This window comes from Ornithorhynchus anatinus, chromosome 3 (assembly GCF_004115215.2).
Source record: "Ornithorhynchus anatinus isolate Pmale09 chromosome 3, mOrnAna1.pri.v4, whole genome shotgun sequence".
Taxonomy (NCBI): Eukaryota; Metazoa; Chordata; class Mammalia; order Monotremata; family Ornithorhynchidae; genus Ornithorhynchus; species Ornithorhynchus anatinus.
Window position 1 is genome coordinate 98,261,958 of NC_041730.1, and position 26,991 is coordinate 98,288,948.

Sequence of the window (26,991 nt, forward strand, 5' to 3'; positions counted from 1 at the left end):
AGGGAGCAAATCCTCTGCAAAGGGGAGGCGGAAGAGAGTGGGAGAAGAAAAATGAGGGTTTAGTCAGGGAAGGCCTCTTGGAGGAGATGTGCCTCGATAAATTTTGGACGGTGGGGAGGGTAATCGTCTGTCGGATATGAAGAGGGAGGACCTTCCAGGCCAGCGGCAGGATGTGGGCGAGAGGTCGGCAGTGAGATAGACAAGATCAAGGTATAGTAAATAGGGTAAATAGGCTGGGGTTAGAGGAGCGAGGTGCGTGGGCTGGGTTTTAGTAGAAGCAGCGAGTAAAGAAGGAGGGAACAAGGTGATTGAGTGCTTTCACGCCTTTTATAAGAAGTTTCTGTTTGATGCCGAAGTGGTTGGGTAAGTATTGGAGGTCCTTGAGGAGTGGGGAGACACGGACCGAACGTTTTTGGAGAAAAATGATCCGGGCAGCACAGTGAAGTATGGACTGGAGTGGGGCGAGACAAGAGGCGGGGAGGTCAACAAGGAGGCTGATGAAGTAATCAAGGTGGGAGAGTATTAACAAAGAAGCTCAGGGAAGAAGCAGGGAGAAGGAAAGAAATGAAAAGAACATATGCCTGGGCCTAAGAAGGCCAGGTGTCTCATCCCAGCTCCACCTGCCTGTCTGCTAGGTGACTTCGGGCAAGCCACGGGAAGCAACTTGACTTGGTGGATAGAGAAAGGGTCTAGGGGTCAGAAGGCCCTGGGTTCTAATCCCGGCTCCACCACTTGTCTGTTGTGTGACCTTGGGCAAATCACTTAACTTCTCTGGGCCTCCATTACCTCATCTGTAAAATGGGGATTGAGAGTGCGAGCTCCAATATGAGACAGGGACTGTGTCCGACCTGATTAACTTATCTACCCCAAGGTTTAGAACAGTGCTCGGCACTTAGTAAAAGCTTAACAAGTACCATTATCATTGCTTAGTACGTAGGGCCTGGCACATAGTAAGCACAACACATAACATAATTAACGACAAGTACTGTAATTTTTGTTATCATTACTTAAGTTCTCGGGGCCTCAGTTTCCTCATCTGTAAACTGGGGGTTCCTTTTACACATTTGCCTCATGTGGGACAAGAGACTGTGTATGGCGCTTGGCACATAGTGAAGCTTAACAAACACCGTAATTGTTATCATTAGAAGGGGAGAAGCTGTACTTCAATGCTAAATACATGGAGCTTGGGATGGCAATTTGCATATTATGCCTTTCTTGATCTTGGAACTAAAGGCACACTTCAAACGGCACATTGAACTCTCGAGTGGGGGAAAATGTCAGACAATTAAAATTCTACAGCAATGTGCAAAAATAGCTACACAAATAGCTTTATTTAATTTGCTTTGACTCTTCCTAGATTTGAGGAAGTTATAGCTTTCTTTCAGAAAAACGAACTCAGTAACACTGACCGTGTCTTTCTGTTGTAAATAGGTTTTATCACAGAGCCAACGAGGTTGTAAAACATGGGTTTTTCAAAAAAAACACACAAAGGCCTAATTGTATTTTTCTAAAGGAAAGTATTGCATCAGACCCTTCTATTGAAACACACTTGCCGGCTCTGAACACTCGCCACAATTCATCGGTTCTAATTTTCCCCTGGACTTGTTAAGAATGCAGCTCATTGGAAGGAAAAATTCATAACGGTATTCTCGGAGCCTCATGTTTGGATTCCATTCATCTATGGGACGTGGTAGAGAGAGCGTGAGGGTACAGATATACATCTCTAGCTATAGATATCAGTAAATATCTGTTATTCCAATCGAAAAAGATCTCGTATTCATTTGTTCGGAAATTACAGAAACTTTTTTTCCGGTAATTCCGGTGGCTGGAATGGTTCGTAAAAGAGATTAGTACATAACCAGGTTCAATTTTATTCTTTAAGCACCGGCACAAGGGGGAAATAAATTTTCAGCACCAATTTCAGCATAAGAAATAAATGTGAAATAAAAACTGCTTTAAGCTAGGATCAAATCAAGTTAATGTGAAACTGGGATCAATAAGGGGAAAGCCCAACAATAATGATAATAATAATTGTGGTACTCGTTAAGAATTTCAATCGTATTTATTGAGCATTTACTGTGCGCAGAGCACTGTACTTAGCTCTTGGGAGAATAGGACCATAAACACACACATTCCCAGCCCACAAGGAGCGAAGTGCTCGCCATGTGCAAAGCACTGTAGTAAGCCCTGTGGCAGATAAATGATCGTGGCGCAGTGGAAAGAGCACGGGCTTTGGAGTCAGGGCTCATGAGTTCGAATCCCAGCTCTGCCACTTGTCAGCTGTGTGACTGTGGGCGAGTCACTTAACTTCTCTGTGCCTCAGTTCCCTCATCTGTAAAATGGGGATTAAGACTGTGAGCCCCACGTGGGACAACCTGATTCCCCTGTGTCTACCCCAGTGCTTAGAACAGTGCTCTGCACATAGTAAGCGCTTAACAAATATCAACATTATTATTATTATTGACAGTCCCCACAGTCTAAACAGGAGAGAGAACAGGTATTGAGTCCGCATTTTGCAAGTTAAGTGAATTTGTCCAAGGTCACTCAGGAGGTTCGTGGCGGGGCCGGGATTAGAACCCAGGTCCTCCGGCTCCCAGGCCCGTGTCTTGCCTAACCATTAAGGTATAGAAGCAACATGGCTCAGCGGAAAGAGCCCGGGCTTGGGAGTCAGAGGTCATGGGTTCTAATCCCGGCTCCGGCGCTTGCCAACTGTGTGATTTTGGGCAAGTCACTTCACTTCTCTGGGCCTCGGTTCCTTCATCCTTCAAATGGGGATTAAGACTGTGAGCCCCACGTGGGACAACCTGATCACCTTGTAATCCCCCAGCGCTTAGAACAGTGCTTTGCCCATAGTAAGCGCTTAACAAATACCACGATTACAAGGTCAAGGAGGAATGTTTCCAGGCCCTCCTTCCGAACGCCCTCAGTACTCAGTTCTGCTCAACCCGTTGAAGAATCCCGGGACGTGAGGTTGTCACAGAGCCGTGGAGGAGGCCCGCCGGCCAACCTTCGCTGGCCGTTAGCCCACAGGGAGCCCACAACAGGTGCAGCGAGGAAGCAGAAGTGGGGGACGGAGCGGTCGGGTCTCAGGCTGGAGTGTTTCTGCAGCCGGCGGGAAGGGGAGGAGGTGGGCTGGCAGCAGCAGAGCTACGCCAGAGGGTGGGTGAGCCACTTGGCCGAGGCGACTGCCTTGTGCAAGTAAGGTCACAGCAGTCACAGCCCCATCTGCCAATTCAAAGCCTCTTCCGACGCAGGATCACTTGGCCTTCACGCTGATAGAAAAATGAAAGTATACCCAAAATAACCAAAGCGACCCAGGTTTCAACGTATCCTGCTTTCTGTTGGTCCAGAAAACCCACCAAGACTTGAATACAGCCATTCCCACCTACCAAGGGTCCGTGGCAGTGTGGCCTAGGGGATAGAGCATGGGCCCTGAGAGGCAAGAGGACCTGGGTCTAATCCCGGTTCCGCCCCTTGTCTGCCTGGTGACCTTGGGCAAGTCACCTCACTTCTCTGGGCCTCCTTTCCCTCATCTGTAAAATCGGAATTAAGACGGTGAGCCCCCTGTGGGTCAGCGACTGTGTCCAACCCGATTAGCTGATAACTACCCCAGCGCTTAGAACGGTGCTTAATGCTTCACACGTAGTAAGCGCTTAGCAAATACCGTCATCATTGATTAAGTAATTTTAATAGGTTCTGTTATTCTCCGCCAATCAACTCTCTTCTTTTAATAATAATAATAATAATGTTGGTATTTGTTAAGCGCTTACTTTGTACAGAGCACTGTTCTAAGCCCTGGGGTAGACACAGGGTCATCAGGTTGTCCCACGTGAGGCTCACAGTCTTAATTCCCATTTTACACATGAGGGAACTGAGGCACAGAGAAGTGAAGTGACTTGCCCACAGTCACACAGCTGATAAGTGGCAGAGCCGGGATTCGAACCCATGACCTCTGACTCCCAAGCCCGGGCTCTTTCCACTGAGCTACACTTCTTCATCTCTGTGCCCCATTACCTCATCTATAAAATGGGGATGAAGACCTCGAGCCGTACGCGGGACGGAGATTGTGTCCAACCTGATTTGCCTGTATCCACGCCAACGCTTAGTAAAGTGCCTGGCAGGTGGTAAGCACTTAAAAATAAGATTCATTCATCCATTCATTCAATGGCATTTATTGAGCGCTTACTGAGTGCAGAGCACTGTAGTAAGCAGTCGGGAGACTACAATATAACAATAAACCCTAATATAACAATAAATAATAGAGAAGCAGCGTGGCGTAGTGGAAAGAGCCCGGGCTTGGGAGTCGGAGGTCATGGGTTGTAATCCCGGCTCTGCCACTTGTCAACTGTGTGACCTTGGGTGAGTCACTTCACTTCTCTGTGCCTCAGTTCCCTCATCTGCAAAATGGGGATTAAGACTGTGAGCCCCCCGTGGGACAAGCCGTTAAGCTTCTATCTATCCCAGCGCTTAGAACAGTGCTCGGCACACAGTAAGCGCTTAACAAATCCCATCATCATTATTATTATTCATAATAAACAGATACATTCATTCATTCACTTGTATTTAGTGAGCGCTTACTGCATGCTATGCACCGCTTGAAATTCCCTGCCCATGGCGAGCTCACTGTTTAGAGAGGGGGAAATGAGAGTGAGACAGAGACACCGCCCCCCCAGGAACTGAAACTGTGATGGCTCCCACTGGGAATCAGGGCAGCTCCAAACCCCTTGTCCCAAAGGACACTGCGCATCCGGCACAGTGGATCTCTGGACGTTTAGCACTTACAGGATGGTGGCCGCTGGGGGAGTCCGAAGGCCTCGGGCTCGGGTTTGCGATAGCTCCCACACTCCTCTTCCTCTCTCACACAAAGCTAGATTTCTGAACCTCCCCCTTCAAAGCCCTACTAAAAGCTCACCTCCTCCAGGAGGCCTTCCCAGACTAAGCTCCCCTTTTCCTCTGCTCCCCCTCCCCTCCTCATCGCTCCCAATCCCTCCCTCTGCTCTACCTCACTCCCCACCCTAGAGTACTTGTGTATATGTGTACGTATTTATAATTCTATTTATTTTATTCACGATGTGCATATATAACTCTATTCGCATCGATGCTATTGATGCCTGTTTACTTGTTTTGATGTCTGTCTCCCCCTTCGAGTCTGTGAGCCCGTCGTGGCCGGGGCTCGTCTCTATTTCTTGCTGAATTGTACTTTCCGAGCTCTTAGTACAGTGCTCTGCGCACAGTCGGGGCTCAGTGGAAAGAGCCCCAGTTTGGTAGTCAGAGATCATGGGTTCGAATCCCTGCTCTGCCATTCATCAGCTGCGTGTCTGTGGGCAACTTACTTAACTTCTCTGTGCCTCAGTTCCCTCATCTGTAAAATGGGGATTAACTGTGAGCCTCACGTGGGACAACCTGATTACCCTGTATCTACCCCAGCGTTTAGAACAGTGCTCTGCACATAGTAAGCGCTTAACAAATACCAACATTATCATTATTAAATACGATCGAATGAAAGCGCGAAATGAGGGACTCTTATGGGCTTGGAGTCTGGAGGAGTGGCTCCCTGGAGCAGCCCTGTACCCAAGAAGCCTAAAAGAGCCAAATACAATTTCCAAAAAGCGAACCATCCGTTCTCTCCGTGCTGTGAGGCCCCATAAAGTTTTGCAAGAATCTGGGAAGCCCAACGGGACCAATACCATTCGGTAATATACAGTCAGCCTGCTGATTATGCAGGGGTTGCTTTCTCGAAGGACCCTATTTTAAAGAAAACTCACACTGTAGTGTTCGCACCTTATCTGCAGCTCCACACACGCACGAAACCATTTCTGGCACCATCACATCATGTTCGATCCAGGCACGTGGTCAGAAGCGCATTCCCTAATTACCCAACAGTATTCCGTTCAAAATGCATAGTGAAAACACATGTTCTAACAGAGCTGACTACGCTATAGTTTTCGCTGAATTTTTACATCCTCCATGTTTTGGTCATAAAATTAGCTGAGTTAATATGCAGCTGCTTAACCGTATTGTAATTCCTTTTATCATTTTTAGTGGGAAGAATAGAAGGGTGCTGAAATATGGATAGAAACCAGGAACTTCCTGCATGTGAATATTAAAATTCACTGAAAGAAGTGAAAAGTAACGATTGCCAGAAAGCTAGGCGTGCTACTTGATAACAGAAATGTTTGTTGCCGGCTAAACAAATGCGTGCAATATTCGCTTATCCTTTGCACGCAAAACTATATATACACCCACCGATCTGCCTAAGAAATAACCGACTCCTACGTGCACGGTACATACTACCAAAGACACACTTTTTATCTTCACTTAGCAGGGGATATTCACTGAGAGGATAAAACCTTAACTAGAAACATGTAACAGACAGATTTACTTTAGGTAGGGTTCGCGTGGAAGACTGGCAATTATGGTATGTTGAATTTATTACGGGTTTAGGTGAACGAAGGCCAATAGTTAAAGGCAGTGTCATGATCAGTTCTTTTTCCTCTCTTCCAGCAAGTGATAGAACTTTTAAAGCAAGCCGATGATTCTTTTCCAGCTCCTCTAGAAGAAGGCATATCTTATGACATCTATTCAACATTTATAGCACCACCATCACCAGTTATGAAAACTGAGGTAAACGGTTATTCTATTCTTCTGCCTATTAACTCCGCCACGGTGTTTTATTTTCTGGGGGAGAAAAAAGAAAGCAACTCACTGGTCTGTCTCACGGTATGTATTAATTATTGATGGTTGAGCAGGTTGTTTACACCTCCAGTGGTTACCCATCCAGCTCCACATCAAACCAAAACTCCTTACCCCTGGCTTTAGGGTATTCAATCAGCTTGCCCCTTCCTTTTTTACCTTACTGATCTCCTACCACAACCGTTGATTTCCTATTACAACCTAGCGGACACAGTTTATCCTTCTAGAGCCAACCTACTCACTGTATCTAGATTTCATCTGTCTCACCATTGATCCCACGCCCACCTCCTCCCTCTGGCCTAGAAAGGCCCTCCCACTTCATATCTGAGAGCCCAACGCTCTCTCCACCTTCAAAGCCATCCGAAAATGTCATCTCCTCTATGAGGCCTCCCTAAGCTCTTACTTCCCCTACTCACCCTCTAATAATAATAATAATAATAATACTGGTGGTGTTTGTTAAGCGCTGTGTGCCAAACGCTGTTCTAACCTCGGGGGTAGATAGAGGCTAATCAGGTTGGACACAGTCCCTCTCCCACACAGGGCTCACAGTCTTAATCCCCATTTTATAGATGATATAACTGAGGCACAGAGAAATTTAGTGATTGCCCAAGGTCACACAGCAGACAAATGGTCCTTCTGAATCTCCGGGCTGTGCTCTATTAGGCCATACTGCTTCCCAGCATTCTTTCCATCTGATTAATTCGATTAATTTCTCCACCTATTAATTTGGACTGTCCCCTCTAAGCACATGATATTCACCCCACCCTTATATCCATATCCTTATGTTCTGCCATTTTTCCTATCTGTATTTATTTTAATGTCTGCCTTTTCCTCTTTACTAGCTCAGTAAGTGCTCCGCACACAGTAAGTGTTCAGTAAATACCACTGATCGATTGACTAAACAGTTCAAAACTGTTTTTTTTTCCTTTCTGTAAATATAGTGAAATGCTACTTCTCTGCTGTGTGACCTTGGGCAAGTCACTTAACTTCTCTGTGCCTCAGTTACCTCATCTGTAAAAACGGGGATTAAAAAATGTGAGCCTCACGTGGGACAATCTGATTACCCCGTATCTCCTCCAGCGCTTAGAACAGTGCTCAACACGTAGTAAGTGCTTAACAAATACCATAATTATTATTATTAATTGAGCGTCAGAGGGCACTTATGGAGAGATACCGTTGGCAATCTCAGCCCCCATTTCACTTATCCTCCAAGCAAGTGCATTCCCTCCGAAATCTGTTGTAAAGAAAAGGTTGGAAAAAAAAGTCCCCAACTCCCTGTTAAAATTTATTCTGGGCAGGATTTCTCAATCAATCATCAATACGTATTTGGAAAGTATAATATCATAGAGTAGATAGACATGTTTCCTGCCCACACTGTACTTACATTCTAGAAAGGGAGGCAGATATTAATATAAACAAATGACGGATACGTACATAAGCGATGTGGGTCTGAAGGTGGGGTGACTATCAAGTGGTTAAAGGGTACAGACCCAAATTCATAGACGACACTCTTAGACCCCCCCGAGCCCCATGTCAATAACCTGATTGACTTGTATCTATCCGAGCACATAGAACAGTGCTCGGCACATAGTCAGTGCTTACCGAGTATCATAATTATTCATTTTTATTATGACGCAGTAGGGAGAGGGAGTCGGGGAAAAGAGGGCTTAGTTGGGGACGGCTTCGTGGAGGAGATGTGAACTTCATAAAGCTTTGAAGGTGGGGAGAGTGGTGGTCTGGCATATATGGAGGGGGAGGGAGTTCAAGACAAAGGAGTCGGCGGTGAGATAGATGAAACCGAGGCACGGTAAGCAAGCCGGTGCTAGAGAAGCGAAGTGTGTGGGCCAGGCTGTAGTAGGAGATCAGTGAGGTGAGATAGGAGGGGGTGAGCTGATCGAATGCTTTAAAGGCAATGGAAAGGAGTTTCTGTTTGATGCAGAGGTGGATGAGCAACCTACTGGAGGTTCTTGAGGAGTGAGGAGATGTGGATTGAACATTTTTTTAGAAAAATGATCTGGGCAGCAGAGTGAAATATTGGACTGGAGTGGGAAGATACCAGAAGGAGGGAGGTCGGCGAGGAGGCAGGTGCAGAAATGAAGCCAGGATATGAGAATTGCTTGGCTTAGTGCAGTAGCGGTTTGGAGAGGAAAGGGTGGATTTAAACGATATCGTGAAGATAGAATTGACAGGATTGGTCTGAGGGAGGTGTCAAGGACAACGCCGAGGTTACGGGTTTGTGCGATAGGGAGGATACTGGTATTGTCTACAGTGATGGGAAGGTCAGAGGCAGGACAGAATTTGGGCGGGAAGGTAAGAAGTCCTGATTTGGAAATGTTTAGTTTAAGGTGTCAGTGGGACATAAAGAGAGAAGTCCCGGCTCTGCCACTTGTCAGCTGTGTGACTGTGGGCAAGTCAAAACTTCTCTGCCTCGGTTACCTCATCTGTCAAATGGGGATTAACGGCGAGCCTCACGTGGGACAACCTGATTACCCTGTATCTACCCCAGCGCTTAGAACAGTGCTCTGCACATAGTAAGCGCTTAACAAATACCAACTTTATTATTATTATTATTATTATTAAGTCTTGAAGGCAGGAGAAAATGCAAGACTGCAGAGTAGGGGAGAGGTCAGGACTGAAGAGGTAAATTTGGGAATTATCCGGGTAAAGATGGAAATTAGACTGTAAACCCGTCGATGGGCAGGGATTGTCTCTTATTTGTTGCCGAATTGTACATTCCAAGCACTTAGTACAGTGCTCTGCACATAGTAAGCGCTCAATAAATACTATTGAATAAATGAATGAAATTGAAGCCCTGGGAGCAAGTGAGTCCTCTAAGGGAGTGAGTATACATGGAAGTTAGAAAGGGACCCAGAACTGAGCCTGGAGGGACACCCCTCCATCAGAGGGTGGAAGGTAGAGGAGGAGCCTGCAAAAGAGCAGTCAGAGAGATAGAAGGAGAACCAGGAGAGGTCAGTGTCAGTGAATAAGTTACATAATGTTTCAAGTGGAAGGAGGTGGGCCACTGTATCAAAGGCAGCTGAGAGGTTGAGGAAGATGAGGATGGAATAGAGGCTATCAGATGTGGCCGAAGAAGGTCATTGGTGATTTTAGGGAGGGCAGTTTCCACGGAGTGAAGAAGGCGGAAATCAGATGGGAGGGGATCGCGGAGAGAACTGAAGGAGAGAAGTGGAGACCGTGGATGTGAGGAACTTGCTGAAGGAGTCTGAAGAGGAACGGTAGGAGGGAGATGGGGCGATAACTGGAGGGGAGCCGTGGGGTCGAGGGAGGGTATTTATAGGGTAGGGCCTCGCCTGATCATGTTTGAAAGGAGTGGGGAAGAAACATTCATTAGAAAGTGAATGGTTGAAGACGGTTGAAGGGATGAAGGGATGGGGTCAGAGGTGCAGGTGCAGATCTCTCAGGATACTGCTGGGAATATCGGGAGAGTTGAAGAGTGCCGGAGGAGGGAGGGATTGGAGAGGAGCGGGGGAGGAGAGATCACACCGGATGGTTTCAATTTTATCCATAAATTATGTGTCTAGGTCATAAGGGGAAAGAGATGGGGCCAGGGTGGGGGCGGAGTGCAAGGTTTGAAGAGGGAGTCGAGGAGAGTTTCTCCTAGAAAATGTTCACTAAAAATAGGAAGTTTCATGTGGGGAAGGGAATGCTCTAATGAATTGAATGCCATTTATCTCATCGTATCAGGAGACTGATGAAGAATGCCCAAGTCCCTTAAGGGAATTCCAGCCAGAAACTGAGTCCGTAGAAGAGGATCCATTGTGTGGCTACACCATTGAAGATGTAGAGTCAGTTCTGGGTCAACTCACGGATGAAGCTATAGAAAAGATTCAGGTACTCATATTACACATGCCTTCGTTCATTTTAGCGGGCAGGGAATACGTCTCTTCATTTTTGTATTGTATCCTCTCAAGCACTTCTACAGTGCTTTGCACACAGTGAGAGCGCAATAAATACAATTGAATAAATGAATGAATATTGGATCATTAGCTAGTTTATTACCTTAATGTCAGTCAGCTATATCCACCCTGGACTTGCATACAGTGAGTGAATTCAGTTTTACACCTCTATGCAGTTTTCAGAGAACTCACCTAAAGTTCAATCAGAACCCAAAAATAGGTTCAATAACCACTCCTAATGTAGTAAGTGTTAGCTACCAAGTCATTTAGTGTACATAAAACACACAGCAAAATATCGAGGTTCTCTGTACATTTTCATATTGCAAACAATATTTATGTACACATCATTTCAATGTACTAAAATTAGATAAACATTTAAAACATTCTGCCAGATCAAACTATGGTTCTAGCTGGGTTCAGTTTTCTGCCTCTGTGCCAGAGCCACTGATATCAATAACTTAAATAATAATAATGATAATAATAATAATTGTGGTATTTGTTCAGTGTTTACTATGTGCCAGGCACCATACTAAGAGCTGAGGTGGATACAAGTAAATCGGGTTGGACACAGTCCCTGTCCCACACGGGGCTCAGAGTCTTCATCTCCATTTTACAGACGAGGTAACTGAGAAGTGAAGTGACTTGCCCATGACCACACAGCAGAAAAGTGGCGGAGGCAGGATTAGAACCCGTTCCAGGACTGTGCTCTATCTATCAGGCCACGCTTAAAGCCATTTCTTTTTCAAGCGTCCCTACCTTCTAGACGTTTGACCCCATACACACTGTGGAAATGGTGAGGGAAAGAGCTGACTTTGAAACCTCTACAAATTTATCAGTGAAAAAGGGTCACCTTCAAACATTTCCCCTTTCAAAAGGTGCAATGTTCCCACCCTAGAATAAGTGTCTCTCCCGAAAGAAACCTCATTAACTAATTTCATTTACAAGATTCAAGTACTTGTATTACAAATGCCGTCATTCATTTTAGTGGGCAGGGAATGTGTCTGTTTATTTTTAAATGTGTCCATTTACTGTGGTGTTGTACTCTACCAAGCGCTTAGTACAGTGCTCGGCACCCAGTAGGCACTCAATAAATATTTCTGAATGAAGGAATAAATCAGCTGCCTATTTCCAGTGGGTTTAAAAATTTTCCCTCGAAATGGTGGACAGCGTAAAGAGGAAAGAACATTATAAATGCTGAAAATGTAAACGCATCTCAGGGGAAGATTCAGTTGCTATCTGAACAGGAGACCGTACGTATAAAGCACACCGTACAAACAGCTAATTTGGAACGAGCCAAAGATTAGCTTGGCATAAGCACACATTGTTACTTGTTTAATCATCAGATGTTATTGCACTATTTACATGAACATTCAGTGATTTAGTGCCAACAGAATAAGCCAAAGTCCTAAGCTTAATAAGGGGTGTTTAGTGTTTACCAGAAATAGTGGAAGAACACGTTTTAAACAAAGCTTTATTGTTAGTAGGCCGACGAACGTAATAACCGGTTACTGTGTCGAAGGGGAGAATGCAGTTGAATTAAGCTGAGTTCAGAACGTATATCCTTTTGGGGATTTGATAACGTTTCTTTTAAACATTGTGTATGTATAATCAGGTCCCTAGGCTCACTGCAATCCTGCAGCTAGGGAATTATTCCCGAAGAACTCCTAGACGGTAACGGAACCTCCGCGCCCTCCCCAAAGTGGAAAACACATCTGTGCCAGAGCCGTGCTCCGTAGAGTGAGCGGTATAATATCTTTAACTATTGGTTGAGTTGAGGGGCATTTGAAATTGGAGCCAGGTAATGCTGGCTGTTTTCCTTTTGATGTTCTGTGTGTGTGTGAATAGGAAGAGAGACTGAAGCAGTACTAGAGAAGTGTTGCGGGAGAGTGAGGGAGGAGGAGTCCGCCATGTGACTTTTACTAGAATGTGGGGCGGGCTGGAAGTACACGTAGCTTTCACAGTTAAATGGAATTCGGTTTGTGAACGCTTGAAAATGAGATCGAGAATAATGATCCCATACGAGCAAGGCTCCTTACGTTGAAATTACCGCTGGACACCGAGGCAGGGTCATTATTGATTCAGACTTTCGGAGAACAATAATAAAATGGGAAGAGAACGGAGCTGAGAGAAACATCAGAGAGCCCGATCTGCACAGTTAGGCCGCCGTGGAAGAAGGAACATATTTAGGCCTCGGAGGACGAATCAACATCCCGGTGAGCAACGCGTAAGGTGTATGTGGACGCACCCTCAGAGCCGGTGATACCGCTCCGATCTGTGCAAGTGATGGGTGTGCCACTGGCGACTGCTGGCAGTACGTGCCTCGGAGGTGCCGTGCTAAAACAGTGGAAAGAGCCCGGGCGTGGGAGTCGGAATGTCATGGGTTCTAATCCTGCTTCCGCCACTTATCTGCTGGGTGACCTTGGCCAAGTCATTTCACTTCTCTGGGCCTCAGTTACCTCATCTGTAAAATGAGGTTCGAGACCGTGAGCCCCAAGTGGGACAGGGACTGTGTCCAACCTGATTTGCTTGTGATAATAATAATAATAATAATAATGTTGGTATTTGTTAAGCGCTTACTATGTGCAGAACACTGTTCTTAACTCTGGGGTAGATACAGGGTAATCAGGTTGTCCTACATGAGGCTCACAGTTAATCCCCATTTTACAGATGAGGTAACTGAGGCCCAGAGAAGTGAAGTGACTTGCCCACAGTCACACAGCTGATAAGTGGCAGAGTCGGCATTCGAACCCATGACCTCTGACTCCCGAGCCCGGGCTCTTACCACTGAGCCACGCTGCTCCTCTTGTAGCCACCTCAGCGCTTAGTACAGTGTCTGGCACATAGTAAGCGCTTAATAAATACCACAGTTATTATTATTATTAAAGGTGCACAGCATCTGGAGTTCCTGAGCCCCGTCACGATTTAAGTCTCCTAGGCCGACCGGCAGCTCAGGATAACCCTGAACCACCTCCTGTGGACTGTGGGTGCCTGAGAGAAGCAGCATGGCATAATGGCTGGACCACGGGCCTGGGAGTCACAAGGCCATAGCCTCTAGTCTCAGCCCCGCCACCTGCCTGCCGTGTGACCCTGGGCAAGTCACTTCGCTTCTCTGGACCCCCGTCACCTCATCTGTAAAATGGGAATTGAGACTGTGAGCTCCACGTGGGACAGGGACTGGGTCCAACTTGATTGGTTCGTATCCAACCCAGCGTTTAGTACAGTTTGTGGCACATGATAAACACTTAACAATACCCTGATCATTATTATTATTATTAGGGCAGGAATCTGGATCATTATTGGCCAGCTTCCGGGTGGCTCATCCAGGAGGGGCCTGACCTGATCCTTCAGCTCAGCAACCACCGAAATCAGAAAGCAGTTCAGACTGTAAACTCGCTGGGGGCAGGGAATGCGTCTGTTAGGTTGTTCTATCGTACCCTCCCAGGTGCTCAGTACAGCGTTCTGCACACGGTAAGAGCTCAAGAAATAAGATCGACTGACTGACCGACCGGCCCGATATCCTTCAGCGGCCTAGAGCAGCTTGGGAAAACTCCTGACAAGTCCAGTCACGTCCCCCCACGATTCCAAGGCCAGTATAGCAGCGTGATGACCCTTGTGGGCAGTGTTTAGCGGCTGAAGGGCCCGCGTTTGTTTTTAAATAGCTCCTGTCATCAGTCCACACCTTAAACCGCCAAGATCGATCTGATTAAACCGCCACACCCTCCCTGCCAAGATTGACGTGAAGAGGCATCGGTTCCGAGGCCCAGTTCCGCTCCAAGCACAGTGCGGGAGCAGGACAACAGGAGCGAGAGGTAGTTCCGCTCTTTTGAGCCCCGTGTAAGCCATCAACCCCCTCTCAGGGTCGCACCTGGAGAGTTTCCAGTCCTCTCCCAGTCTCGGCTATGGGAGGGAGAGTCAAGCAGAGGCCTACCCGTTCCATTCCTAGCTTGGGCAGTGGCTAGCGAGTGGCAGGCCATCTGCTACAAGTCAAAACTCACCTGTGCCGGGCAGCAGGGGGCACGGGGACAGAGTCGAGGGCAGAGACTCAAGTTGACTGCCTGGACGGAGTCCAAGAGAAGCAGCGTGGCTTAGCGGAAAGAGCCCGGGCTTGGGAGTCAGAGGTCGTGGGCTCTAATCCCGGCTCCGCCATTGATCAGCTCTGTGATTTGGGGCAAGTCACTTAACTTCTCTGGGCCTCGCTTACCTCATCTGGAAAATTGGGATGAATAATAATAATAATAATAATGTTGGTATTTGTTAAGTGCTTACTATGTGCAGAGCACTATTCTAAGCGCTGGGGTAGTTACAGGGTAGTCAGGTTGTCCCACGTGAGGCTCACAGTCTTAATCCCCATCTTACAGATGAAGTAACTGAGACACAGAGAAGTGAACTGAGTTGCCCACAGTCACACAGCTGACAAGCGGCGGCGCTGGGATTCGAACCCCTGACCTCTGACTCCCAGGCCCGTGCTCTTTCCACTGAGCCACGCTGCTTCTCTGTGAAGACTGTGAGTCCCCCGTGGGACAACCCGATTACCTTGTATCTACCCCAGCGCTCAGAACAGTGCTAGACACATAGTAAGCGCTTAACAAATACCATCATCATTATCATTATTATTATTATTATTATTAAGGAGGCGACAGTAAAGCTCTTCCTTATTCTTACCAAGAAAACCCTGTGGATACGCTACCAGAACGACTGCAGATGGAAGTGGGGCGTTCTTGGAGAGGTGAGTCCAAGGAGTCGCTATGGTTCGGAGTTGACTCGACGGCATAAGACAAGCCCCCCAAACACCACCAAAGCAGAGGGGACAGAGGCAGAGACATCCTCTCAGATCCTCCAACCCTAGATGTGTGTAGGAGGTGGGGGTGGGGGGTGTCTTCCAGTAGTGGGGAGGATTGGAGCCCAGACCCAGTGACCTTGTCATGGGTTCGAATCCCACCTCTACCCCTGGTCAGCTGTGTGACTGTGGGCAAGTCATTTCACTTCCTCTGTCCCTCAGTTCCCTCATCCGTAAAATGGGGATAAACTGGGAGCCTCACGTGGGACAACCTGATGACCCTGTATCACCCCCAGCGCTTAGAAGAGTGCTCTGCACATAGTAAGCGCTTAACAAATACCAACATTATTATTTGCCAACTGGCAGACGTGATCATCCCAACCACTTTGCTTGCGGCTAAAACCTGTCAGGAGGCTGAGAGAGTCTAGTTATCTTAGGTTCTTAACAAAGGACTCCTAATCAAGCTGAAGGTTTTTCGAGTGTCTTCTTCCATTGGAGACTCAGATAGGGACAGGAGAAAGTTTAACTTCCTTCCACCGTTGGAGAAGGGGATGGGTTTTACACTCCCCAGAGCCTTTAAAATGGAAGAATTGGGATAAGCAATAATTCTCTCACTCACGCAATCACTCGATCACTTGAGCACTTGCTCGGGGCAGAGCACTGTACTAAGCACTTGGGAAAGTTCAGTTCAGTAGGGTTGGTAGACAAAATCCCTGCTCACATGGAGCTTACAATCTACGGGGGAGAGAGCCGTTAAAATGAGTTGCAGAGAGGAGAAATAGTAGAGTATAGGAGTGTGTACATAAATGCTGTGGAGCTGAAATAAGGATTTGGGAGAGTTCATACACGGCTGTAGACACAGCTCCTGCCCACAAAGAGCTTATGACAAATTTTCTTAATTCCTCATCTCTCTCCTTCTCCGCTTCCTCCTCTCCCATCACTCCAGTATGCTCGTACAAGAATGCCAGTCCGTATATTTAGTAATTATAATTGTAGTAATTACGGTATGGTAATTATGGCACTGTTCTAAGCGCTGGGGTGGATACGGATTGGGTTGGACACAGTCACAAATACGAGAGAAGCAGCGTGGCTCAGTGGAAAGAGCACGGGCTTTGGAGTCAGAGGTCATGAGTTCAAATCCCAGCTCTGCCACTTGTCAGCTGTGTGACTGTGGGCAAGTCACTTCACTTCTCTGGGCCTCAGTTCCCTCATCCGTAAAATGGGGATTAACTGTGAGCCTCACGTGGGACAACCTGATTCCCCTGTGTCTACCCCAGCGCTTAGAACAGTGCTCGGCACATAGTAAGCGCTTAACAAATACCAACATTATTATTATCATTACAGTCCCTGTCTCACACGGGTCTCCCAGCCTTAAGCCCCATTTTACAGATGAGGCAGCTGAAGCACAGAGAATTGAAGTGACACACAGCAGACAAGTGGCAGAGCCGGGATTAGAACCTATGACCCTCTGGCTACTAGGCCCGGGGTCTATCCATTAGGCCACGCTGCGTAATGCTCTCTCTAGTGTGGATAGCATCGTGTGAGATGTGGCCAAAGTCACACTAAAAGCGGGTCAGGATTTCTGCCGTCAGCAGGGTACTGCTTCTTCGTTGCCCCGTGTCATCGCCTGAGCACCTCTTAAGGAGCCACAGTGGCAAGGAGCTGACCAGACAGTAAGACAAACAGCTGCCACTTGAAATATGCACGCTCTTCAGATAAAAAATAAAAGGGCAGAGAAGATTGATTCCTGCTCTCTAACCTGGGGGCACTTTAGAGCCCCAGATCCTGAAGCGACACGGAGTCAGAAGGTCGTGGGTTCTGATTCTGGCTCGGCCACTTGTCTGCCGTGTGGTCTTGAGAACCGTCACTTCAATTCTCTGTGCCTCGGTTACCTCATCTGTAAAATGGGGATTGAGATCGTGAGCCCCACGTGGGACAGGGACTGTGCCCAACCCCATTTGCTTGTATCCACCCTAGTGTTCAGTAGAGTGCCTGAAACATAATGTTGGTATTTGTTAAGTGCTTACTATATGCAGTGCACTGTTCTAAGCGCTGGGGTAGATACAGGGTCATCAAGTTGTCCCACATGAGGCTCACAGTCTTGATCCCCATTTTACAAATGAGGTAACTGAGGCACAGAGAAGTGAAGTGACTTGCCCATAGTCACACAGCTGACAAGTGGCAGAGCCAGGATTCGAAAATATAGCAAGTGCTTAACAAATACCACAATTAGACTGTACTCTCTACTGTGTTCCATGCTCAGTGCTCAGTAAATACAATCGATTGATTGATGTGAACAAATGTAGCAGAGCAGAAGCAGGCTGTCATGATCAGAAAACTGCTTACTGAATGTGAAATTAATACCAGATGTAAGATCTCAAAAACAGTTGAGAATCAGTAGAAAAGCAGATGAAGAAGCTCTGATGATAATGAATCACAACTTGGAGATGTATCTCCGAGGGACGAAAAAAGGCTGGCATTAATCGTGCGTGAAAGTCACGAACGTCAAACGGAACATCATGTTGATTCTGTCATGACTTCATTTCGTGAAATTAAACCAATACAACCCAGGGCACAGCATCCCAGAGACACACTTTCAAAAGAATGGATAACATAATGGGTCACTATTTATAACCTAAATAAGATTTACTTCATTAGCTGAAAGAAAAAAAATCAGATCATTCACTGTAAGCTTGTTTTGGGCAGGGAACCTGTCTACCAACTCTGTTATAGGGAGAACTGAGGTATTCTCCCAAGCCTTAGCACAATGTTCTGGACACAGTAAACTCATAATAAATATGAGTGATTGATTGTTCTGTAGTATTCATTGAGTTGTAGACAACTTTCTCCATGAGTTTGTAGATGAATGGTAGGAAGGGGTTGTGGTGATAACTGGAGGGAGTCATGGGGTCAAGGGAAGGGTTTTTTTAGGCTACGGGAGACACGACCATGTTTGAAAGCAGTGGAAAAGAAGTTATTGGAGAGTGAACATTGAAAACGGCGGTCGGGGGGTAGGGGGGAAGAAGGGAACAAGGCAAGTGTTTTGATAAGGTGCAATTAAAAGTACAAGATTGTCCATAAATTTACTCCCCTTGCACTGAATGACTCGAGGAAAAATAAATTGATGAAATAATAAATCTGTGCATGCAAAAATTAATTCCTTACTCCAGAAATTACAAATACCTAAAGATTGAAAAACCTATCACAAATCATCACAGGAATGTAGACATGGCCATATTAAACCCTGTAAGAATGAATTGCTATTCAAAAACAACTAGAATGGGAGCACAATATGGATTACCAGAATCCAATGATTCCTTTTTCCATTTTCATCTAGTAGAAATTTTAAGGACTTATAAAATCAATTTTTCTATTGCTAAAAATATTTGCAGAATTCTGAGACCAATGATATTATCTTGTTACCGCTTTTAAATACTAAAGGGATTGGCAAACTGTAAGCTCGTTGTGGGCAGGAAATGTGTCTACCAACTCTGTGGTTGCGTACTCTCCCAAGCATTTTTTATCGTTCTCTGCACACAGAAAGCACTTAATAAATACCACTGATGATGATGATGGTGATGTCTGAGAGCCATAAATGTAAATGGGAGAATAATCTGTGATGATTCATCTAGAGCTGCCTCTATGCTGAATCTGTTCGGCATAAAATAAATGATATTAGGGCTTTTAGATAAAATACAAGGATGAATATCACATTGACAGTCATTTGCTCTTCACGGTGACCTGAAGGTCCGTGCACTCTAAAACCCAGCTGGATAAAGTGCTAAAAACTACGAAGGACTTTAGTGATGACCTGCGAATGGAATTGGAGGTTGAAAAATTCAATCGATATAAATGAAAGAACAATTTATTTTGATGGACAGGTTCGCTGTCAGAAGAGACCAAATTATTGAAGACATAGTTTAAAGTGAATTTGGGCTTCAAACCATTCAGATAAATTAACCATATTGCACTTTCTTAAGTTCTGAAGAAACTATCCAGGTCATAAGCAGCATTACTGTTATCATTAATAATAATAATTTTAAAATGTGAGGCAATATTAAAAGTATGCCTCAGCACAGGTAATAAATACAACCGAGCTATTGAATGCATTTACTGAACCAGTTCAAAACCTGGTGTTATAAAAAAGGCTAATATTAAAGAACTCCCAAGCCAACACGATCCCTAGCACTTGAATTCCTCAGGCAGTTGTCATAGATGAGGTTAAGTAAGATTTAATTGCTATCTAATAGGAACTAATATCTCAGGGTGTTTCAGGCTTCCCAGACACTCAATTACACGAACATCTTCAAACTGAAGCTAACGTAACTTCCACATAATGCACATACACCTATGGAAAACAAAGGTATATTCACGTATATAATACGTGACATGACAGACCACATAATAATAATAACAATGTTGGTATTTGTTAAGCGCTTACTATGTGCCGAGCACTGTTCTAAGCGCTGGGGTAGACACAGGGGAATCAGGTTGTCCCACGTGGGGCTCACAGTCTTAATCCCCATTTTACAGATGAGGTAACTGAGGCACCGAGAAGTTAAGTGACTTGCCCAAAGTCACACAGCTGACAAGTGGTAGAGCCGGGGTTCGAACCCATGACCTCTGACTCCAAAGCCCGTGCTCTTTCCAGTGAGCCACGCTGCTTCTCTATCACCATGCGTGGTTAGGGCTTCGCCGTTCGTCATTTCAACTGTGAAAGCACGTCGTTTACGTCGGTCCATATATATGAATATGCAAAGTCCATACAAAGATATACCTTTTCAAAGTTGACATTCCTAACTAGCTAGTGGGATCCCATCCACTAATATCCTAGCACTCGTTAGGGAAGCCGTATGGCCTAGTGGAAAGGGCTCAGCCCTGGGAGTCAGAGATCCCGTGCGACATTGGGCAAGCCAATTAACTTCTCTTCCTCAATTCCATCATCTACAAAACGGGGTTTCAATACCTATCTCCCTCCTACTAAGTCTGTGTTGGATCTGACTCTCTCATATATCTATCCCAGTACCACGCTTGACCCCCGTTTGGACTGTGAGCCCGTCAATGGGCAGGGATTGTCTCTATCTGTTGCCGTATTGTCCATTCCAAGCGCTTAGTACAGTGCTCTGCACATAGTAAGCGCTCAATAAATGCTATTGAATGAATGAATGAATATTGTAAGGGCATAACAAATATCATTATTAGTAGTAGTAGTGGTAGTGTTATTTTCATTTTCATTACTTCAAATTTTTTTCATATTTATCATATTTATTGAGACCACTGTACTCAGAGTTTGAGAGTACAATATAGCAACATCACTGAGTTGGTAGACACATTCCTGCCCACAACAATCTTACAGTCTAGCGGGAGAGACAGACATCAATATAAATAGATAAATTACATCTTTTTTTCCTATTTATCGTATTGAGCGTTTCCTAAGCATTACTAAGTGCTTACTACTACATACTAAGCAGAGCAGTGTACTAAGCACTTGGGACAGTATAATAGCAGCGTGGTTCAGTGGAAAGGGCATCGGCTTGGGAGTCAGAGGTCATCGGTTCGAATCCTGGCTCTGCCACTTGTCAGCTGTGTGGCTGTGGGCAAGTCACTTCACTTCTCTGGGCCTCAGTGACCTCATCTGCAAAATGGGATGAAGACCGTGAGCTTCACGTGGGACAACCTGATTACCCTGTATCTACCCCAGTGCTTAGAACAGTGCTCTGCACATAGTAAGGGCTTAACAAATACCAACCTTATTAATAGAACAGTATATAAGAGTTAGTAGACACATTCCCTGCCAAGTAACCTTGTGTGCTAAGGTTACAGGCTTGTGAGACAGGGAGGATGGTGGTGTTGTCTACAAGAATGGGAAAATCCGGGGATGGACAGGGGTTTGGATGGGAAGATGAGTTTTATTTTGGACATTTTAAGAGATTTAGATGTAGATGCGCTGTATGGTTGAAAAGACCTATGTGTGGATGACACTATTTCATATTATGTGTACTCCAGGTAACTCTTTTGTTTGCTTTCTTCCAGTCTGTTTTCAAGACTGCCTCCTGTTTTCCCAATTACCTCAAAGCCCGGACTCAGTGAGAGGTGCCACTCTCTCAATCTTCGTCTGCCAGAATGGGCTATTTTTGGGCAGTGGTCTCCCAACAGCTCTTTACAGTATCATGCTTTTTGATAATGGGCTTTACTACGTCTTTAAAGTGTTTCCTCAGCCCTCCTGGCTTGCGTTTATAGTTTTCATTCACCAAACAACAACTGTGATCATGTAGTCTCCTCCTCTGATCCGGCTGAGCTGGCACACTTCCTCCCTTCAAAGCCCTACTGAAAGCTCACCTCCTCCAGGAGGCCTTCCCAGACTGAGCCCCCTTTCCTCTGCTCCTCCTCCCCTCCCCATCACCCCAACACCCTCCCTCTGTCTACTCCCTCCCTGCCCCACAGCACTTGTGTATATATGTACATATTTGTTATTCTATTTACTTTATTGATGAGGCATATAGATCTACAATTCTATTTATTTATTTTGATGCTATTGATGCCTGTCTAGTTGTGTTTGTTTTGTTGTCTGTCTCCCTGATTCTGGACTGTGAGCCCATTTTGGGGTAGGGATTGTCTCCATCTGTTGCCGAGTTGTACTTTCCTAGCGCTTAGTACAGTGCTCTGCACACAGTAAGCACTCAGTTAATATGATTGAATGAATGAATGAATGAATGAATGAATGAATGAATGAATGAATGAATGAATGATTGCTGTGAGCATCACCTGAGTTCTGGGAAGCTGATTGTGTTCTGGGTCCTCAATGTTGGGAATCTCCCACTGCCATTTCATGTTGAATATAGCTCCTAGGTGATGCTGGTGAAGCTGTTTAAAAAACTGCATAGGTCTTCTTTTTAGGTTCATCTGGGTGCTTGCGCTGCCTGTTGCTGGCATAGGACAATAACAATAATAATAATAATTTTGGTATTTAAGTGGTTACCATGTGCCAAGCACTGTTCTAAGCACTGGTGTAGATACAAAGTAATTAGGTTGAACACAGTCCCTGCCCCACAGGGGGCTCACAGCCTTAACCTCCATTTTACAGATGAGGGAACTGAGGCACAGAGAAGCTAAGTGACTTGCCCCAGGTCACACAGCAGACACCTCACAGAGCCGGGATTAGAACCCATATCCTCTGACTCCCAGGCACGGGTTCTTTCCACTAGGCCACGCTGCTCCTCTAACCTGGAACAAAACTCACCGGGGCTGAGGTTTATCATCGTTTGTGTTTTTTTTAACCCATCCTCCTTCCCCACTTGTCTCATCCTCCTTTGACCTTCCTTCCCTGGAGCTCCCAAATACTTCCCCTCTACCACTCTGATCCTCGAGACTTAGTACTAGGTCCCCCCGTTGCTCCCACGTGCAGCAGAGGCCGTGTCAAACCTGATTTTCTCGCATCTATATATCCCGGGACTTAGTATAGTGCTTGGCACATAGTAAACCCTTGATAAACCTCACAGTTGTTATTAGTAAGTACTAGTAGTAACAGTAGGAGGGTAACGTGGGCTTCTAGTCTCACGTTCTCCTTCGTGGCCTCAATCGTTCGGTGGTATTCATTGAGCACTTACCTTGTGCAGATTACTGTACTAAGCGCTTGGGATAGCGCAATATATTAGTGGGAGTAGCCGTGATTCCGGCCATCAAGGAGCTGGCGATTTTCCAATTTGGTCTGAAAAGGAACCTCAGAGCAGAGAGACACTGGGATGGGAAGTATGGAATTTCTTTTTTCCTTCCAAAAGCACAGGATGGATTTGGGACCTCATAGCTTAGACCCGGCAGGGCCAGAGGGGAGGGTGGGTAAAAAGTTTCAGGGGTCCAGTGGGGAATGGAGGGGGGCACAAGAGGAGCCACGGGGCAGACGTTGGAAGGAGGGCAGATAAAAAAAAAATACATTGCCTTACCTAAGAAGCCACTGCAATCTATTTCTTTATTGTCCTCTGGGACAAAGGTAAATCTTTAGTTGGCAAAAGTGAAACCACTTCCATCTATCTCTTTATTGCCTCTGGGACAAAGGGAAGTCTGCTTTTCCCAGTCACACATACACACCTCCGTCTGAGCAGCCTTAAAGGCCATCATTTTTGTGACAAAATATTTTACAACGTGCCCCAGAGCTGCAACTGAAAGGATCAGACGATATATGAAGAATATGGAAAAATGAGTAATAAATATTTATAATCTGTATCACTTTCAAATTGCAAAGTGGAGGAACTGTTTTTACTCTAAATATTCTGTTTCAATCGGTCATTAAAGTTAATCCCAAATTTCACAGCACAGAAACTTAGAAATATATACATATATAATAATAATAATAGTGTTGGTATTTGTTAAGCGCTTACTATGTGCAGAGCACTGTTCTAAGCGCTGGGGTAGATACAGGGTAATCAGCTTGTCCCACGTGAGGCTCACAGTTAATCCCCATTTTACAGATGAGGTAACTGAGGCACAGAGAAGTGTATTTATATATATAAAAGTAAAGCCATAAAGGTGAGTAGTTAACGATCAGTTAATCTACACATTCAGTTACTGACAGACCAGTTAAATAAAATACAACATCATCACAGCAATCCCTAATCCTAACTTTGGAAACTAACCCTTCTCCAACTAAATATAGCAATACCTCTAGCCCTAACTCAATCAATCGTATTTATTGAGCGCTTACGGGGTGCAGAACACTTTACTAAGGGTTTGGGAGAGTAAAGAGAGAGACATTCCCTGTCCACAATGAGCTTACAGTCTAGAGGGAGAGACAGATGTTAACATAAATGAATCAACTGTGGATATATAAATAAGTGCTATGGGGCTCAGCAGGGATGGTGGTGAATAAAGGGAGCAAGTCAGGGTGATGCAGAAGGGAGGAGGAAAAGAAGAAATGAGGGCTTGGTCAAGGAAGGCCTCTTGGAGGAGATGCGCCTTCAATAAGGCTCATTCTCCCCCTCCAACCCTCGGCTTAACTTTTATCTTGAACAAATATTTTTCAAAATCCAAAGGGTCAGTGATTATATTTCCAATGTGAAATCAGCAGCAGTTGGAAATTATGGGACCTGAGATTTTCGGTTTTGTCTAATTTCTTTCTAACGCTGCTGGAGTACATAATACGATCCAGCAGCTAATCTGCCAACAATTCAACAACAAATGCAGATAAAAGGAGTTTCACAGCATTTACCCATATCAATCTAGCCAAATTACCAAGCTAAAACTGTGTCTAATTTATTATGGCTGAAGAAGGATTACAGTCTTTTGAGACCAAACAGGTGCTTGTGTGTTTCAAGATAGAGTGATTGGCCCTAAAAAATTATTACAACATTGCTCTGCTTTGGGCTAAGAGAAAACCCAGGCAAAACACTTAACCCTTCCCAGCAAAGGCTACGTAGGATGAAAATGAGAGGAGCAGAAGTTCCTTTTTTTCTGTTTACTGCTCTCCTAACTGTCCACACCGCAAAGGAGTTCCTCCTAGATCTAAGCTCCCCACAAGAAAGGCGTTGCTTGGAAAGGACGGGACCAAAGCGACAAATTCAATAGCCTGGAATACTTTCTGTAAAATTCTGAGCCTGTGTATATGGCCCGTGACCCAGCGTCTCTGGCTCAAATTCTTCTCGTTGAAAACCCTATAACTTGAACCTTTGACTCGATGGACGTTCAGACACTGTGTGGTCATCGAATGGACGTTCAGACACTGTGTGGTCATTGAATATCAGGTTGGGGGAAGTATTATCTTGAAGTCTGTGAGTTCAAACCACAGACACAATTTTATTACTGAATCAGTCTTCTATTGCTAGTTAGTTAATGATTACCAAGGTTTTATAAATATGAACCCAAGAATGCGATGGAAAACAGTAGTGGAGTTATAATAAAAAAGCACGTAATTATGGCCGGTGGATTGGATTCTCTGCTGTTTGATTGCAGTTGTTGGGCTTAAGTTAAATTCACTGATTTTACTATTTGTTTCCTTCAGCAGAAAAATTCCAAGAATATAATAATAATAGAATTTATTAAGCACTTACTATGTGCTAAACGCTGGGGTCAATACATGATAATCAGATCAGTCTCTGTCCCACAAAGGGTTCACAAGCGCTTAGTACAGTGCTTCACACATAGTAAGCACTTTACAAATGCCATAATTATGATTATGGGGGAGGACAAGCAGGCAGAATATCACCATTTTACAGATGAGGGCACTGAGGCCCAGAGAGGTTAAATGACTTACTCAAGGAGGCAGAGCTAAAACTAATCCCAGGGTCTCCCAGGTCTCCCAGACCTGTGTTCTCTCCACTAAACCATGTAAATTCTGGACAAATACCTAATTAGATGGGAGTGGAGAAGTTGAAATCTCATCCATCTTGCCGCTGACCTCTCTCCCATGTCCTACATCTGGCCTGCAGCATCCTCTGTCTTCATATCCTAGAGAAAATTACACTCCCCTCCTTCAAAACCGTATTTTTTTAAAAGCTATTTGTTAAGCACTTACTATGTGCCAAGCACTGTTCTAAGCGCTGGTGTAGATACAAGGTAAACAGGTTGTCCCACGTGGGGCACTAATCCACGCCGCTTCTCTTGTTGAAAGCACATCTCCTCTAAGAGGCCTTCTCTGTCGAAGCCCTCATTTCCTCTTCTCCCACTCCCTTCTGCGTCACCCTGATTTCCTCCCTTTATTCAACCCTCCCTCAGCCCCACGGCACTTACAGACAAATCTCTGATTTACTTATTTAGGTTATTATCTGTCTCCCCTTCTAAACTGAAAGCTTGATGTGGGCAGGGAACTTGTCTATCAACTCTGCTACATTTTACTCTCCCAAGCGCTTAGTACTGAGCTCTGCACGCAGTAAGCACTCAATAAATGCGGTTGATCGATCGATTGAAGAAGAGTAAAGTCAAGTCCATTTTTATCTGTATTAGGGGCATATTTACTCAAACCCTAGTTAAAAATAATCTTATGGAACTGGTCCTAATTCAGAAGATATTTCCGGCTATCTGTCACCAGACCGAGAGACTTTAGCTCCACAATAAGTCTGAAAGTACTTGGGTAATGCTCATATGGGCATAATGTAGGAAATCTGGCTAATGTTTGAATTAAAAATTGATAAAAGCATTTCAGGATGTATTGAGAGTGGAACATATCTTCTAATGATCTCAAAGCTATTTACCCATTTTCTCCCATTAATCCCTGCAGTCTCCCCGAAAGGAGGTAACAGCAGGTATTATCGCCCCCAGCTTACGGATGGGCCAACCAGAAACTGAGAAAGGCTAAGTCGCTTTTCCTGCATTTGCAGCTCCGCCGCTAAGGCCAGATCACAGCTCCCATTCCAGGGCTTTATCCACTAAAGCTTCTGGCCCCCAGGATTAGCAATACGACTATTGTAAGTCGTGAATGCTCCTGTGGAACTCTTTTGATATTTACCCTTGGATCTTGGGCAAATTCCAAGTTGGGTAATTACATGGTGCCTACCAAAATCTCTCCTGCTGTTTCAGAGGGACAAGTTATTTTCTTTTTCCTCTCCGAAGACAGGTCTGCCAGTAACCTGGTAGTATGAGGCTGCCGCATTCCTCCAAAGATATGGTGCATATCAG

General features: G+C 45.2%; 1 protein-coding gene and 1 non-coding gene across 4 annotated transcripts in view; both read left to right on the top strand.

Moving 5' to 3' along the window:
• CABCOCO1 (ciliary associated calcium binding coiled-coil 1) overlaps window positions 1–26,991 on the top strand; it is a 186,012-nt gene that overhangs the window by 150,839 nt on the left and 8,182 nt on the right. For all 3 annotated transcript variants that reach the window (XM_039911543.1, XM_007660634.4, XM_039911544.1), the window contains 2 exons: window positions 6,505–6,624; window positions 10,399–10,545. In XM_039911543.1, the coding sequence (XP_039767477.1) occupies window positions 6,505–6,624; window positions 10,399–10,545 (267 nt within the window). The remainder of the gene's footprint in view (window positions 1–6,504; window positions 6,625–10,398; window positions 10,546–26,991) is intronic.
• On the top strand, window positions 14,458–14,595 carry LOC114810690. The gene has a single exon (XR_003758385.1). It is a non-coding gene; the product is annotated as a small nucleolar RNA SNORA7 (small nucleolar RNA).